The sequence below is a fragment of the Chrysochloris asiatica genome, unplaced genomic scaffold (genome assembly GCF_000296735.1).
Source record: "Chrysochloris asiatica unplaced genomic scaffold, ChrAsi1.0 scaffold00012, whole genome shotgun sequence".
Taxonomy (NCBI): Eukaryota; Metazoa; Chordata; class Mammalia; order Afrosoricida; family Chrysochloridae; genus Chrysochloris; species Chrysochloris asiatica.
The window spans coordinates 11,347,552-11,365,336 of record NW_006408530.1 but is presented as its reverse complement, the minus strand read 5'-3'; the positions used below and the strand labels follow the sequence as shown (position 1 = coordinate 11,365,336).

The 17,785-nt window shown below is 39.0% G+C and overlaps 1 protein-coding gene across 1 annotated transcript in view; it reads left to right on the top strand.

The window, feature by feature from the left end:
* Positions 1-17,785, top strand: part of KIF5C (kinesin family member 5C) — a 242,778-nt gene that overhangs the window by 183,056 nt on the left and 41,937 nt on the right. The window contains exons 13-16 of the mRNA XM_006834553.1: positions 1,197-1,372; positions 8,664-8,732; positions 10,314-10,520; positions 13,143-13,289. Coding sequence (XP_006834616.1) covers positions 1,197-1,372; positions 8,664-8,732; positions 10,314-10,520; positions 13,143-13,289 — 599 coding nt within the window. The remainder of the gene's footprint in view (positions 1-1,196; positions 1,373-8,663; positions 8,733-10,313; positions 10,521-13,142; positions 13,290-17,785) is intronic.

Below are 17,785 nucleotides of genomic sequence, written 5' to 3'. Positions count from 1 at the left end.
AAGGCAGAAGAGTGGACAGTGGGACCCTACAAAGAGAAGCAGTGATGCCTGAGATAGAGGTAGAGACGATGCCGTGGAGAGATGGAGCAGCAGGGGACTTAAGACCCAGAGAGGGAGAGGGGCTCTGTGCTAATGACCGGAGGGCAGGCTTGCAGGGTATACCCTTGGGTTGGCTGATGATGCATGGAGGGGATTGTAACCGTGGCAATGAAACAATATACGATAGAATGAATGTAAAACGAATGTTCTCCCGTGTAAAATATCACTTAATTCACAATAAAACATAAAAAAAAAAAAAAAAGAATAAAAAAAGAAGACTTCAGGGAATATTTTGGTTTAAGGTTTAAATATGATCCCAGGGCTATAGTTTCAGGGATTCATCTTGTCCCCAGGGCTCCAGAAAGTCTAGAGCCTACCAGAATTTGAATTTTTGTTCTAGAATTATCTCCTTTTGAATCAGGATTCTTCTATAAAATCTTCGATCAAAATGTTCACTAACTGTAGCTGGGCACCATCAAGTTCTTCTGGTCTCATAACAAAGGATTCGATTGTTTATGCAAGCAGTTAGCCACACACTAGGGTGTTCTTTTAAACAACAGTGAATTAGTCCCTTGGTTGGTTGTTTTACTAATGAACTGGTAACATAATTAATTTCTAATTAGAATGCCTCAGAGGCCATTTTCCTTTGAATCATTCACTAGGAGAGAAAATACTTCTAGTAAAGCCCTGGCATATGTAACCCCAAGAAAAACAAACTGAATGCAAAGAATGCAAGGCTTCACTGCAAATTGGAGTTGTTAAGAGCTTGTTCGGTTAATGAAACTAATTGATTTAAGTAATGCATCATAAGGGAAGGTGGATGATATAATCCTATCTTCCTTAGACTGTTGCTGTTAAGTGCCATTGAGTCAGTTCAACTCCATAGTGACCCGTTACAGGGTTTCTGAGGAGCAACTGGTAAGTTTGAACCACCAACCCTGTGCTCAGAACAGCCCAGGGCTTATCCTGCATCACAATTTTGGTCAAGTAACTACAGCCTTTCTGGACAGATAGCACTCAAATTCTATATGCAGTTGTTGATTGGGTCCTGTGTCTTTTTTTTTTTTTTTTTTTTTTACCAGGACGGACTGTTGCATTCTTCCTGGAGGTTTGCATGATGAATTTATTTTCCAACTTCTTGTGGCCTTGTTTTGCAGGAGAAGCTGTGCCTGAGGATGAGCAGATCAGTGCTAAGGACCAGAAGAACCTGGAGCCCTGTGATAACACTCCCATCATAGACAATATTGCTCCTGTTGTTGCTGGTATCGCCACAGAGGAGAAGGAGAAGTATGATGAGGAGATATCCAGTCTCTATAGACAACTGGATGATAAGGTAGCCAGAGATTTATAGTCCTTGCTTTAGCACAGAGATCAAGATGGCAGGTCCCTGACCTTTTGACCATAACCAGCTTCTAGCCCCATGGAGCTGATAAAGGGCTGGAGACCAATCTTGACGTTGATCTTTTCAGTACCTACCCTGATTCTTAACTGTTCACTTGATTTGTATGGAACAGAAATTTAATTGGAACAGTGGGGTATTGGCCTGAATAGGCAGACAAATGCTACTTAGGGTGTTTTTGGAATTAGACTGGAGCTGATTACTATATGGACGTGTGTGTGTGTGTGTGTGTGTGTGTGTGTGTGTGCATGACCTCTGTTTAACGCTCCCTGCCTTTTTTCTTTGGGCCTATCCCTCACCACTGAAAGCTCCAAAAATGGTAGCCTATAGGGGCAAAGTTGATGACTCCTAGGATGTATGTACCAAAGGATAGCTGCAGGGCCTTGAATTAAGAGTCATCTTGGTGTGGCGCTGTAGGATCAACACTAGACTATGAACCACAAGATTAACAATTCAAACCCATCACCTCCTGCTCAGAAACCCTATACAGGGTTGTTATGAGTTGTAACCAACTCAAGGGCACATAACAACAACAACAGTAATGGTATTGGGGTACTAATAGAGTCATTATGAGTTGAAATCATCTGGATAGCAGTGGTTTTTTTGTTTTTTGTTTGGAGTAATGGTATGTGGTCTGATGATTTCTGCCTTATCCATGGCGCTGTTTGTGTCGGCATACTCATGAGAGTATTTAGAACATGCCAATGTCCAATTTTAGGCATACTTTTGGGATTCAAATAATCATGTAAGTTGGGACAGGGAGAGGCCTTGGAAATGTTTGTGTATTGGGCATCTCCAGTGAAAGGTTGAGTTAGGAATCTCAGAGGCATAGGAAATTCAATTGATATTTTATATGATCTTGGCATAGTGCCCTTGGAATATTCTAAATCTTTTTAGTTCATTTTATCAAGGTGGCTGATCTTTTCAGTCTGATTTAATCTATTTTGCTGTGGTTTAGCTCAGAGTGCTTGGGGACACCTCTTGATTGAGATGAAACCGCTTTGTTATGTTAACATCACCGTTACCCTAATCTTATAGGCCTTCCTCTCTTCCAGGTAAAACCCAGAATAAAACCTAGAGTCAGAATGTGACTTTTCAAGCTGAATGTGACTGGTGGCCTTAAGGAAGCCAGTTCTGCTTTTTCTGTGACTTTGAGTTTGCATTATAACTACACCATTAAATTGCAGAAACCCAGCTTTTCTGAGAGTGACTTTATTAGGAGGGGGCGTCAAGAAGTTTGTGGAATAATGGAATGAAAAGATAATGGAATTTTCCCACAAACTTTTTGATACTTCTTCATAAGATTGTCACACCCGAATGCTAGGCCAGCTGCCCTTTAGGCACTTTCATTTCTGAACAATTGTGTCCCATTTCTACTGGTATTTTAAGCCAAATCTCAAAGAAAGAGACAAAGCAGATCAGTAGTAAATTGAGCAGTATATGCAATTTTTTTATTTCCCCAAAAGAAGTGCTCTTGCTCAAACTATAAAGAAGATGCCATTCTGCAGTTCTGAGTTTTTATCAGTTCTTATTTTAGTATCCTGGGTGAGCAGTGTATGCCTGACTCGGTACTCTCTTCTCAATGAAGAGCTGTCAGTCATGTTTGGAACTGGGATTATATATTTTGGCTGAATAAGGAACCTTCAGAAAATTTAGACTAGAGTTTCAAATTCAAACTAGATTCTGTAATGTAATAATGAAGGACAAACTCAAACAAACAGTGCCAAAACTCCAAACCTGTTGCTGATGAATTGCTTCCAATTCATTATGACTCCACAAGCAAAGTAGAACTGCCTCATAGGGTTCCCAAGGCTGTAATCTTTGAAACAGATTGCTACATCTTTCTTCCATGAAGTGAAAGGTGGATTTCAAACACCAACCTTTCAGTTAGTAGCCCAGTGTTTAATCAAATGGAGCTCAGAAAGATGAAAATCCAGTTCTGGAGCAGGGGTAGGGAATGTTTTTCTGCTAAAATTTATAACATAACTCTTAGGCTGTACAAAGTTATCAACTTAAAAATTAGCTTGCTGTATCTGGTCAAACATTAACTCACCCCTAATGTGATGGCTGGAGTCCTGGTGTGGTGCTGTGGGATAAAGCACTAGACTGCAAGGTCAGTTTGAACAGAGAGGTCGGTGGTTTAAACTCATCAGCCCACTCCTTGGAAATACTATACAGGGGCGCTACGAGTCAGAACAGACTCAAAGGCACACAGCAACAACAAGAAGTGTGATGGCTGAAACTGTGGTTGCCTTGGTGGGACCAGATCAAATGGTTTCTCTGGCCTATTCAGTCTGTGGGCCAGATGGTCCCCACCTCTGCTCTAGGGCATTCAGTTGGCAAGTGACAGAACTGGCCATAGAGTCTCTACATCCAGGTGACCCCACTAAGGAATTTTTGGTAATTTTTTCCTTTAGCACATAAAGATCTGTAAAGAACACAGTTGTGGCCCATAGGTGCTACTTCTGCCCACACAGGGTGATGCTGAGAGATCTGGGAGGGAATTGAACCCAGAAATCTCAGCCACAGAGGACACCAAAGCTATTGATTGGACTTTAGTAACTCTACCATGGACTGTCTGCCTAATTTTGTCACATTAGCTGTCATTTCTATTTGTCCTTCTCTCAAAGATTCTAGAAGATATTTCCATGCTTTGATGATGTAGGCCATTTCATATTTCTGAGAGTACATGAGTTGGAACACGGTGTTGTCATGAATTATAAACTGCTAGAACAGAAAGTATCTGGGTCTAGGTGGGCAACCAGTCCACAGTGGTTACATGAATTATGCAAATTGACATTGGCTGTAAGTGGCAGAACTGGAATGAGGCTATATGTCTTCTGACTCCCTGTCCAATTCTCATATCTTTTTGGCCTTAACCTTCTAAATGAGGAGTGTGTCAGCCTGAAGAGTCTATTCAGAATGTGGTGGAAGAAGGAAGATATGGTTTCCTCTGCCTGTTCCCCTGCCTCTTTTGCCCTTCCAGGGTTGTTAGGGCAGGTACTCTCTCTAGCCATGTCGTGTAATAGAAAGGCATGAATTTCGGAATCAGACCTGCAATTTAATAATGCTAAGACCAAGTTTGATGACCTAACCTACAGAAGATGTCTCTCTTGGCTGTAAAATGGGGATTATACCTATTACTTCAGAATTCCTAAGTAGTGCTAATAGTTAAATTGTTGTTGTTGTTAAGTGCTGTCAAGTCGATTCCAACCCATAGCAACCCTGCATAGGGTTTCCAAGGAGCGACTGGTGAGCTTGAACCACCAACCTTGTGATTCAAATGACTGCAGTCTGGCGCGTTAACCCACAGCGCTACACCAGCACTATTACTTGACTACCAATTAAAAGATTGGTGGTTTGAACCTCAAAAGAAAGACCTGACCAGTCTGCTCTCGAACAATCACAGCCTTGAAAATCCTATAAAGCTGTTCTACATGGAGTCTCCATGAGTTGAAATTGGCTTGATGGCAGTTGGTTTGAATACTTTGGTACCAGTTACTTCAGAAAGTTGCACTGGAGATTCAAAGTTTCTAGTATAAGGAGCTCTGGTAACGTAGTGGTTATGAATCGGGCTGTGAACCTCAAGGTCAGCAGTTCAAAACTATGAGTTGCTCCGCGGGAGAAAGATGAGGCTTTCTGCTCCCATAAAGATTTACAGCCTCAGAAACCCTGTACAGGGTCGCTATGGGTCAGAACCGACTCAGTGGCACTTAACAACAACAATATACAACAGACATTCAGTAAATATGAGTTCTCTTCTTTCTGTTCATTCCTCTCCATTTGATGTGCTGTTCGCAGTATTGAAGGGTGGTGGTGGTAGAGGTGCTAAGGTGGACTAAAAGTAGAGTTGGAAGATGAACAAATTGGCTTTTGGCATTTTGTGTTTTCCATGTTCCTGGTGTTGCTCTTCAGTACTATTACACATAAAGTAGATCTATGAAAGGAATACATATTGTTACGAATCGGGCTGCTAACTTCAAGGTTGGCAGTTTGAAACTACCAGCTGTTCCATGGGAGAAAGATGAGGCATTCTGCTCCTGTAAAGATGTACAGCCTCGGAAACCCTGTGCAGGGTCACTATGAGTCGGAACTGACTCCACGGTACTTACCAACAACAAATGAAAGGAATACAGTTTAAGTAGAAATGGAAGTTGGATCTTATTTTACTGATTGTTGGTGGTAGTGCTGTCAAGTTAGCTCCAACTCATAGTGACCCTGTGTAGGGTTTCCCAGGAGTGGCTGGTGAGTTTGAACCACCAACCTTGCAGTTCACAGTGCTGAAATAAAAAATATTTTTATAATTAAAAAGAACCAGTTGACAGGCTCACCTATTTTCATGTAAATTTCAGTACAAAAATGTTTCCTAAAAAGTGCTTTGAAATCTGTTATCCCTGAACTATATCTTAACAGTCAACATCAAAAGTGAGCACGCTGAAACACACTGAAGGAGAATGTACTAGAGGGCATAGGTATGGACTGAACAGCACACTCTATTCTGAAAGTTTTGAAAACATATTTTTAAAGAAGTCATTATAGACTAAGCTAATTCCTTAGAGAAGTTGCCATAATAAAGGGTAAAGGTAGTTTTGGAATGCCTCTGGTGCCAGTGATATATGTCCTTGTGTAATGTAAGCCTTTCTCTTTGTCCTCCCCAGATGGGTCTAGGGGGCCTTTCATTTTTTACTGTCCCTTAAAATTCACCGCATCCCAACTTGTCACCTGTCAGGGAAGAAGCTTGAGTCTAGGCTTTGAACTGAGCACAGTGTAAGAACAAAAAGCTCTTCCTGTTATTTCTTTTCTCATGATTTATATCACTTGTAGTGGTTGCTTATATGACCCAAGGGAAGGGATGGTGGCTCGCCGATATTAAATTCCTTGGTTCTTTTATATGAACTTGTTTAATATTTATGTGTTGGGATGCATAAACACAAACTTGTCCCTGGTAGCTGACAGGCTAAGTTTATAAAGTGGAAGGGAAAATGCACCCTACAAAATAGTCCTGTTGTTGTTGTTAAGTGCTGTCAAGTCAGTTCCGACTCATAACGACCCTGGAGCAGCTGTTGGATTTGAACTGCCAATGTTGTAGTTTGCAGCCCAGTGCTGATCCTACAGCATCACACCAGAAGTACAGTTGTACAAGTACCATAGTTTGACTATTTCATTCTGGAGTAATTTCCTTACTTCTCTTTCCAGAAATGTAATTGGAGGAAGAATGTCATGCCTGGTTTTTTGAACCATTAAAGAAACCATGATGTGAAAAGTTCAGTAGAAGCAGAATCTCCTTGAGCAGAGAAGTGAGGCCAGAAGGTGTGAGGTCACAAAGGGAAAGGATAAGCAGACTCTATGTCATTGAATTTAAAACATCCTTGCCCCCTTGAAAACATTCAGTTGTGCCAGGGAATTAATCTGATTCAAATGTATGCATGGACACTAGAAACAGGCTGGGGAATAGCCCATGGAAAATTGAAGTTCTGTGACCCAGGTCCTTGACCTCTCTTCTTTCCTTTGGAAAAGGCAGAAAGTACAAATTTCATATGGGCTGCTGATGAAAACACCTGACCAGAACCTGGTACAAAGAGGGAACCAAAATAGTGAACTGATATGTTCTGCCTGAGATTTGTTATTGTTGCCATAGAGTTGGCTCCCTATTCGTGATGACTCCATGAACAACAAAACCAAATGCTGCTGATCTTGTTTCATCTCATAATCAGTTACACATCATAGTTTTCATTGACTGATTTTATCAATAGGTTGCCAGGTCATTCTTCCTAGTCTGGCTTCATCAGGAAGCCCTGTTGAGCATCATAGCAACACACAAGCCTCCACTGACAGATGGGTGGTGGCTACATCTGAGGTGTATTGGCCAGGAATTGAACCTGCATCTCCTGCATGGAAGGCTAGAATTCTACAATGGGCCCAGCAATGCCTCATGACACTTGAGATTTCAACCCTAGAAATATTAAATAAAAATTTCTCCTGTTTCAAAGGAAGAAGCAAATGTAACTCCTGGTTGTGATTTTCACAGGTTATGCTTCAAAATTGTGTTTGAAATTTTGAAAATCACTGCAGTGACTGTTGAGTATCTCATGCTGTTAAGGTGCTCTCTGCCTGCTGCTTCAACTGCATTGAGGGTGACTAGGCAGAGGCAGAGATGTTTGCACTGGGCAGTGAGAGGTGGGCAGTGAATGCCCCAGCTTTTGTGGCAGCAACACCTAGTGGAGAAAATGAGAGCCAGGAAACAAACTTTTTTTTTCCCATTTGTTTATTGGTTCCTTTTCTATTCCTTCCATTCTATTCCTTTGCACTCCCAACATTGCTACAACTGCCTGTAATAAACATCCCTTCTTATTACAGTTAAATCATTTTCTAATCTTTAATTTTTTTCTTAGTCTTTTATTTTTCTTATACCATCCTGACGTTGTGGGATCAGCAGTGGACTGTGAGCCACAAGGTCAGGTCAGCAGTTCAAATCCACTAGCTGCTCCTTGGAAACCCTGTACAAGGTCGCTATGAGTTGGAACTGATTTGATGGCGCTTAACAATAACATCAACAACATCAAGTCAATATATTTTCATGACTGATTCTTTCTTACTTCAATGACAAACTAGAAAGAAAGCATTAACATTCTTATACCCTTCATTTACATCAGTTTTTGTTTTGTTTTTTTTTAAATGATAATCATCTAAATAAGAGGGAAGTCTCTGTTATTGCCAAAGATGAATTCTCTAGGAAACGTTTTCCCAATTGACAAAAGCTTTGTTAGCAAAAGTTTTGAAGTGGCAGTATTCTGGTCACTGATACATTTGACAAGATTTGGAATATTAATATAGTAAAGTACAAATGATTAGGAATCTACTCCCTTATTTTTGCACTAGACATTCACTGTTAATGTCTTTGCATTGGGAGGGATATCAACGATCCCTTTCAGTTCTCAAACCCTACATTTTTGAATGAATAGAATTTGGGTCGAATGTGTTATCTAGTATTTTCAATGCTAGCTAATGTTTCATCTACTGAGAAAGGTGGGGTGAAGAGAGGTATTTTAACAAACTCAGCATCTAGAGTAAACCAGTCCCTCTTTGTGAAGGAGCACCATGCCATTCCCTTCATCTTACCAGCAAACTTCTTGTGGGCATGCTGATATCTAAATGTTGTCAAGAGACAATAATATCAAGAATGACATAACTAACCAAAAAAATCAAACACGATGTTTCGTTTCAGGATGATGAAATTAACCAGCAGAGCCAGCTGGCTGAAAAGCTAAAGCAACAGATGTTGGATCAGGATGAGGTAAATAACACTATAAAAAAAAATAAATAAATAAAGTTTTTTTGTTGTTTTTTTTTTAAGTCATTCTTTGTTCTTGATGTTTGTTCCAGAAACTTAATTTGCAAAGAGTTTTTAATAAATCAGTGAATCAGGAGAAAGTTTCTTGGAAGAGTTCCTTTCAATGAAAGTTAAAAGCAGATTGTAGCTGAATTTAGAAAATAAAATACCTGACTTTGTAAGAGAGCTGAGGTTTTGAGAGTGAGTAGCGGAATGCTACAATGGACCCTTGAAAAACAGAAGCAAAGGAGCTTGGTAGTTGGACAAGGAAAATTCTACCGTCTAGTACTCTGTGTCCTGTGTCCTGTCCTGCATATAGACCAGGTCTGCTGTCCTATAGGAAAAACAAAAGTAGCAGGTGAGGAAGGGGAATAAGGACAGACAGGTACAAGTGCTGTGTTATCATACGAATTGATTTACCTAGGACAAAGCAAATGTTTTCATTCTCCACCTAATTGCATAGAATTTTCAGAAAAATCTTTCTTGTGCCACATTTTCTATAAATAAGAGCCTAAGCAAAAGGTAGTCAGTCTGTTTATCAAGACGGTTTGTGATTCTCTTGCTGAGTATCATCTAAGTATTTTTTTCCTTTTTGTGTTTTAGGATGTTTTGTTGCTCTAGTGCTATGGATTGGATCATGTGATATAATTCTAGCATGTACATTGGGTTCCTATTCCTTAGTCCCTCCCACAAACATCACTGTCTCAGTTGCCGTTCTTTCCTCTTTGTCTCTGTTCCCTTTCACCTCCCAGAGCAATGATTTTGCCCCCTGCCCAAACACTCCCGTTGGTAGAGAGATTTTACAGTTGGATGACTTTTATTTGATTTCTACTTTAAATTTAGTTGAAGTCTTCATTTGCTTAGTGTTTCCTCCTCTCTTCCTCCCATTCTGTTCCTTTGCATCTCCAAAATGAGTACAACCACCTGTGGTAAACTTCCCTTCTTGTTGGAATTAAAACTATTTATATTTTCCCCTATACTTTCAAGTCAGTCTGTGCATGTCAAGAAAGTCAGAAAATACAGTAGACATGAAGATGACGAAAGCTTCTAGAAGCCCAGGCTTCACATTTAACTAGTGCTGATGCTTGGAATATATCCTTCTCTATTTCAATGGAGAATGTTAATAAAAGTGACTTACTGCCCTTTTATATGTTAGATGAGTCTGTGAAATCATGGTAATATTTTAAAAGCCACATAAGTATTGTTATTACCCTCAGGCATGATGCCCTCTTCCTTCACAATGTGTAATAACCAACCTGCTACAGAGTGAAAAGGAATTTTTATGTGTAATGAATTCTTTGAGTTGGGCCTACACTGCTTTAAAAATGAAATGGAGTAAAGAGACTTTTGGAACAATAACATATGTTTTTATTTAACATCAAGACCATACGGTGAGGTTTCCAGTCATCCTGAGATTTTCCCAACCTGTTTTCTTATAATTTTGGATATATTTTTCTTATAATTTTCTTATATATTTTGGATAGCATACAGAAGATGAGCATAGAACATTAGATTCAATAGTTCTATGTCTTCTCGTTTCCCCAGCTTTTGGCTTCCACAAGAAGAGACTATGAGAAAATTCAGGAGGAGCTGACACGTCTCCAGATTGAAAATGAGGCAGCTAAAGATGAGGTGAAAGAAGTCCTACAGGCCCTGGAGGAGCTGGCTGTCAATTATGACCAGAAGTCACAGGAAGTGGAGGACAAGACCAGGGCCAATGAGCAGCTGACGGATGAGCTGGCCCAGAAAACGGTTGGCACATTTGTGTCTAGAGGGTGGGACTTCCTTGTTGGCCTCAGGATGTTCTCATCATTTCTGCATTTCTTCTGATGTTTGTTGACATTTAAATAGGAAGGCAGTTGACAGAAGGGTTAGACTTAAATACATTTTCTGAGGGCTTTTCAACAATAAATGTTGTGCACTCAGGCTGGAATTGCACAGGACAATCACTTCTCCCCCACCCACAGAGGATATATAACAGTTAACAGTTCTTGTGGCATAGTCAAGAGTGTGCAAAAAACCCCCTAGTTAACTATTTGACTAAACCAGTCCGAGGGGGGCTTTGAAAAGTTCATGGAAAAATGGAATTAAAAGATAATGGAAGTTTTCCACAAACTTTTCAAAGCTCCCTCCTAGTAGTCCTTAGTTTATTTGAGTTTAATTCACATTAATTAATGCTTTAGAGAGATTTACTTTTCTTGAGTTTTAGTTTCTGTATCTGTAAAAATGGAACTAATAACATGTGCTGGCAGGTATGTGGATTAGTTGACAACTTAGGTAAAGCACTTATCATGGACTAGGCACATACTCCAATCTCAATAAATCGCAGAAGGTTATTAATAACAGGTGAGCATAGGGAACCCACACTACACTCATCTTGTTTACACCCTTCCAGAAATATACTCGCTCTTTCCAGCTTTCCTTCCCAGGACAAAAGCTCTCCTCATTTGTTGGGCACTTAATGTTTTGAGCCAGCATGGGAGTTTGCACATTTCCTGATTTTCCAGTTATCTTACTGAAAGATGCTACAGGCTCTACACAGTGAGTGAGTGGCAGGACCAGTGAGTGTTGGTGAGGTAGCTGTTACTCCGATGTGTCTATTCACTTGAAGAATGAGGATGAGGAGAGCTGAGGGGCCATAACCTGCTGCCCTTGGCACCTCTGCCCAATGGCCCAGTCTCATGGGATTGAGTCCAGCCTGGTTGGTGGAAAACATCCAGAAAAATAACAGATGGCACAGGAAAGCTCTAATCTGCTAACTGTAGAGCTGATAGGAAATGCTACTAACTCCATAAGTTCAACTGTACGGAATAAGGCTTTTCTAATGGCTTCCCAAGATGAGAACTACCACTTCTGTAGGTTTTGAAAATGAACCAAATGAAGCTGTGGCAATGCCACGATAGCATTCAGAAATCACTTAGGGAAAGGAGACACTGGGTTTTCTCTGCCTAGTTTTTTACTGAATTCTTTCAGTTAGTCTGCCAGTATTATTTGCTTCTCAAAACAATGGAACATCTTTTCATGATACAGTTATTGTATCATTCCTTATTTTCTGCCAGACAGAAGAATTACTAGACTGTTCAAGAGTAATATTTTTAGTCAGATCATTGAAAGTATTCTAGTAAAAGAGCTGCAAATTAAAGAATCACATACACATTTTTGCATTAACCTCCATAGGAGTTAGGAAGATATTATAGACAATCCCCAGGCTACAAATTCCGATTTACAGACCACTGATACTTACTCGCTCTTTGTTGTTGTTGTTGTTGTTATGTGCCATTGAGTCAATTCCAAATCATAGAGAACTCACTTTGAAAGAACTGAACCAGCCCCAAATCCCAATAAACCCTGTATCACAATCACCTTCAATTGCTACATGTACAACATTTGAAAGACTTTGAACTTTTTCTTGCAGCAATCCAAAACCAAACCCATTGTGGTGAGCTCAAGTGCTGCAGGTATCTACTTAAATGACTCAACCTCATCAACTCTGCATGTGCACCACAAGAGCAACAAAAGAAAAAAAAAAAAAAATCACATACAGGTGGCCGCGCTCAGTTCAAATCTATGTTGGCCAAGAGTCAACTGTATTTTCTTCGTTGGCTGAGTTAATTAGAAGAATACCAAGACATCAAAAAATGAAGAAATGGTTGGTGAAAAAATGAAATGAAACGATAATAGAATTTTTGCACCAACTTTTCGAGGCCCTCCTTATGTACTTTTTGGTAATATGCTTGGGGAATGGAAAGGAGATGAATTTGTTAATGTTTGGGAAGAAAATGGAGCGTTTGTTATATATTAAGAAGCCATCTGTTGTTCAAATTGACTAATGTAAAAAGAGATGAATAGTATTCAATTCAGCTGCACTGTGCAGATTAGAAGGTTCTTTCTAAGTTGTTTACTAAACTCATTAATGCTCCTCTGGGCCTTCTAGACCTATTTATTACTAGGAGATCAGATGGGAATTTGGAAGTAGCTTAGGAAGTGAGCCTGTTATGAATGGAGGTGGAGACATTTGCAGGTATGTTTAGCCCTTGAGCTTGAGGACTGAAACATCTGGTAGGTAGGAAGATGTGATTAAAACATTGTAAATCAAAGGGCTCCTTTTTCGCTTTGCTTTTCGTAACTTATTCCACTGGTTTTTTAATTGTCATCGGATATATAGACATATGACATATTTGTCCAAGACAAGTTCCTCTTTTTAACTAAGAATGCAGAGCTATTACTATCATTTGGCTTAAAAGGGTTCTATATTTGTTGCATTACATGAAATGATAAAGGATCTCTCCTCCCTTTTGCTGTTATTAATTACACTGCTGCACAAATGACATTAGTGGCAGGCCATTTAGTTTGTTGGCGAAATTTGTTTTTCAGACGACATTGACAACCACACAGAGAGAGCTAAGCCAACTACAAGAGCTTAGCAACCACCAGAAAAAGAGGGCTACTGAGATCCTGAATTTGCTGCTGAAGGATCTGGGGGAGATAGGAGGAATTATTGGCACCAACGATGTGAAGACCGTAAGCCAGCCGTTCTTTTATTCCCTGTCTGCTCTTATATCCTTACAGTGGCATGATTCTACATAACAGGGTCTGTGTTTGACTCTTTTAAGTATGTTTTGGACAGTGTTTTGTACTTTGCATTTGCAGTGTGCTTAATAATATTTGAATTAATGAACAAAGTAGTGGTTGACTGAGTGACTAAGTGAATGATTGTTGTGGTCAGAGGTGAATTACTCAATAAGCAAGGGGAGCACATGGTTACTTGTACTTACTTACTAATCTGTAGTGAACAAGAGTCCTGGTGTGACACTGTAGAATAAGCATTGAACTGGTAAACCCAAGGTTGGTAGTTCAAACCTACTAGTTGCTCCTCAGAAACCCTTAATAGGATTGCTAAGAGTTGGAACCAACTCATTGGCACTTAACAGAATCATGTTGTTGCGCTATAGGATAAGCACTGGACTGCTAACCTAGAGATTGGGAACTTCCTAAAACTTGCCAGTGTCATAGAAGTGTGCATATTTCTAGTTAAGCAACAATGCTAGCCTCAGAATTGTAGTTTTACTTTTCTGTGACAACCCAGTAGAGTTTTCCAACATTTTCCAAAAAATCAGCAGCAATCAGGAAAACTTTGAGGTACAAGTCATAGGATTCTAACTTTAGATTAAGAAATAAAAACATATTTAATGATTCACAATATGGGAAGCCTGTTATTAAGTGCTATCAGTGTTGCAATTTGGGGTGCGATCTGTATCCCCTGGAAGCTTGTTGGAAATATAAACCCCAGGCTCCATCTCAATCCTCCTAAATCAAAATATGCCTTTGCCAAAACTCCCCAGATGATTCTTATACTTATTAATGATTGAGAAGACCCACACCTTTTCTATATTAAGTCTGCTAGCTTCAACCTGTTAACCTTTGTACATCCTTAGGGTTTTGCCTTGCAAGACGGCTGTGATAGCACAAATGGTCTTGCTCTCACAAACTGTATCCAAACCAGGGTGGACTGAAAAGGAACCTACTTATATCCAGAAGGGAAATATAGTCCAGAAAAGTTCAGTGTACAACCAGAATTGGCCAGAATTCAGTCACAAAGTCACCCCAAGCCACAGGGGAATGTGGGAAAGTGAAGAACATGCAATTTTTAGAAAGGGCTTAAACCAATCATGATTAATCCCCTGGGATTATGTATCTTGTTGGCAAGGAACTGGGGAGGATGATGGGAGTATTAGCAGGGTTCAGGTGTGGATACTGATTAGGCATTTAACAGTGACCACCATTTATCTAGTTGGCAAATTAGCAAATTTCAGACTAAAAAGGATTACAAAAAATAATCTGGTTGTGTGTTTTACTTTAGCGTTAAATGATTTCGTTTTCAGAAAGGAATGTTAGGGAAGTAATTGATTCATTGATTCATAGGTTGAGCAACATGTATACATGAAAATATTCAGAATATTGAAAAGAATATGGGATACTAAAACATATTTTCAAAAAAACCATGGTCCTGGCCTTCATTAATCTCATCCGCTACAATGAGTAAAATCTATGGTTGCTGCATATGGGTTACATTATTCGTACAGTACAGGAGACTCTTTGGCATTTTCCCTTGCATTTTAAAACCAGGCTTTTGCTTCCAAGCAAGTAGAGGAGGAACCTACATTTGTCAGGTTAAGATGAACTTGCACCTTGGTATATAGTATAACTGTTTGAGCTGGTTTAAGAAACAGGTGTAATAAGTATACTAAACATTCAAATACACAGTTTTTCTCTCCTACCAAAATCATGTTCCTAGAGTAGCTAGCTGATTAATTTTGTGTTTTGTTTCTATCTTTGTGCTGGCCACCAAGCTAGGGCAGATAATAAGGAACAATTAGGTGGTGGAAAGTTACCAGGAACTCTAGAAAGAGAGGGGAAGGGAAGATAAATGTTATCAGCCAAGAACAATGAACAATTTGCTACTGTATAGAATGACTATTTTTTGTCACTAATCAGAAAAATAGAATAGAGATTTTTTTTAAATCTCTGAGGTATGTTTGAAATAAAATAAATAGTGTGGTGGCTTTATAGGATAAGCACTAGACTGTGAACCACAAGGTTGGTGGTTTGAGCCCACTAGCCACTTTGCAGAAGAAAGATGAGGCTTTCTGGTCCCACAAAGATTCAAAGCCTTAGAAACCCTTTACAGGGTCACTATGAGTCAGAACTTGAGGGCACTTAACAACAACAACATTTAAATGTACAATTTGAGAAGTTTTGACGGATGTGATGTGTACACTCATGAAACCACCACCACAGTTAAGATAATGAACACATCCATCAGCCCCACCTCTGGGGTTATTTTTGGCCTCTCTCTTCTGTTTCAGTAATCTCTGTTTGTCTGTCTTAGTGTCAATACCACACCATATTGATTACTGTAACTTTATAATAAGGCTTGAAATCAGTTAGTGTTAATTCTCCAACTATGTCCTATTTCAAAGTAATTTTGTTTGTCTTCGATACTATGCTTTTTCATATGAATGTTGGAATGTATTTGTTATTTGTTAATTTCTATAAAAAGTATGCTGGGATTTTGGTTAGGATTGTTTTGAATCTATGGATTAATTTGGAAAGAATTGCCATTTTAGTAATGCTGAGTCTTCTGTCCTAAGAGTACAGTATGTCTCTCCATTTATTTATTCATGTATTTCTTTCAATAGTGTTTCACAGTTGTGAATCTATAGGTCTTTCAGATCTTTAGTTAGATTTATTTTTATGTATTTCATATTTTGGATGTTATTGTGAATACTGTTCTTTAAATATCAATTTCTAGTCGTAATTGTCCATTGCTAGTATGTACACATACACTTGATTTTTATATATTATACTTGTGTTATTCTGTGACCTTGGTAATAAATTCATGGAGTAGTTCTGGTCTTTTTTTTCCCCTTTTTGGTGTATTCCATAGGATTTTCTGCATAGTGTGTGGATTAAAAACAGTTTAACTTAACTTATTCCTGTCTAAGTTGATGCCCATATTTTTTTTCTTGCCTAATTGCTTTGGCTAGACTTTCCAGTACAATACAAATAGAAGTGTTCAGAGTAGACAACCTTGTCTTGTTTTTGATCTTTTAAGTAGAGACCAGAAATTTAAGATAGATTCAGAAAAAAGGTGGAAGAGGAGGGGTATCGTTGCTTAGGCTAGGTGAATCTTGGCTGAAAGCACAGAATATCAGAAAGATGTTTACCTGTGATTTATTGAATATATAAAGACATTTGATTGTATGGATCATAACAAATTATGGATAACATTGCAAAGAATGGGAATTTCAGAATACTTCATTGTGCTCATGCAGAACCTATACATATACATAGACCAAGAGGTAGCTATTCTAAAAGAACAAAGAGATACTACATGCTTTTATATGAGGAAAGGTGTGTGTCAGGGTTGTATCCTTTTACCATAGTCAATCAATCTGAATGCTGAAGATGATATATCTTGCTTGATGAAAGTGAAGAGGACTTAAAGCACTTCCCAATGAAGAGCAATGATGACAGCTTTCAGTATGGAGCCGTAAAGGAAACAAAAATCACAACATGACCAATAAATAACATCATGATAAATGGAGAAAACATTGAAGTTATCAATGATTTCATTTTACTTGAATCCAAAATAAACACCTAAGGAAACCTCAGTCAAAAAATCAAACAACATATTGCATTGAGCAAATGTGCTACAAAAGATTTCTTTAAAGTATATAAAAAAACAAAGATGTCACTTTGAGAACTGGGGTGTGCCTGACCCAAGTCTTGGTATTTTCCTTCACCTCATATGCATGTGAAAGTTGCACAGGGCTGAAGAAGAACTAATTCATTTGAATTATGATCTGGTGTAGATGAATACTATTCAGTATTCTTCTTAGTGGACTGCTAGAAGAAGGAACAAATCTGTGTTGGAAGAAATACAGCCAGATGGCAAGATTTCATTTAATGCATTTTGGGGGAACCAGTTGCTGGTGAAGAACACCATTCTTGGTAAAGTAGTTCAGCAAAAAAGACAAAGACCCTTAATGAGATTGTCTGACACAGTGACTGCAACAATGGGCTGAATGTGAGGATGATGCTGGACTACACAGTGTTTAATTCTGTTGTACGTGGGTGAGTCAAAAATTATCTGCACTCTGGCTGTAGCATTTAGTTTAATCAACTTTTAGAAAATACATCATTTTTCAACATATTCTTCTTCTCTTCAATACACTTTGTCCATCTGTCAACAAGCTTTCGTAGTCTTTTGTTAAAAAATGTTTTAGGCTGAGCTGTGAGTAACGAATGCATTTCTGTCTTCACATCTTCATCAGAGGTGAATCTTTGTCCTCAAAGGCTACTTTTAAGGAACCAAATAGGTGAAAATCTATGGAGCAAGATCAGGACTGTAGGGAGGACACTTTAACACCTCAAAAAGAAGTTTTTGCATCATGTCAACAGTGTGGGCAGAGGTGTGTGGACATGTAATGCCATGCAAGATCACAACACCCTTG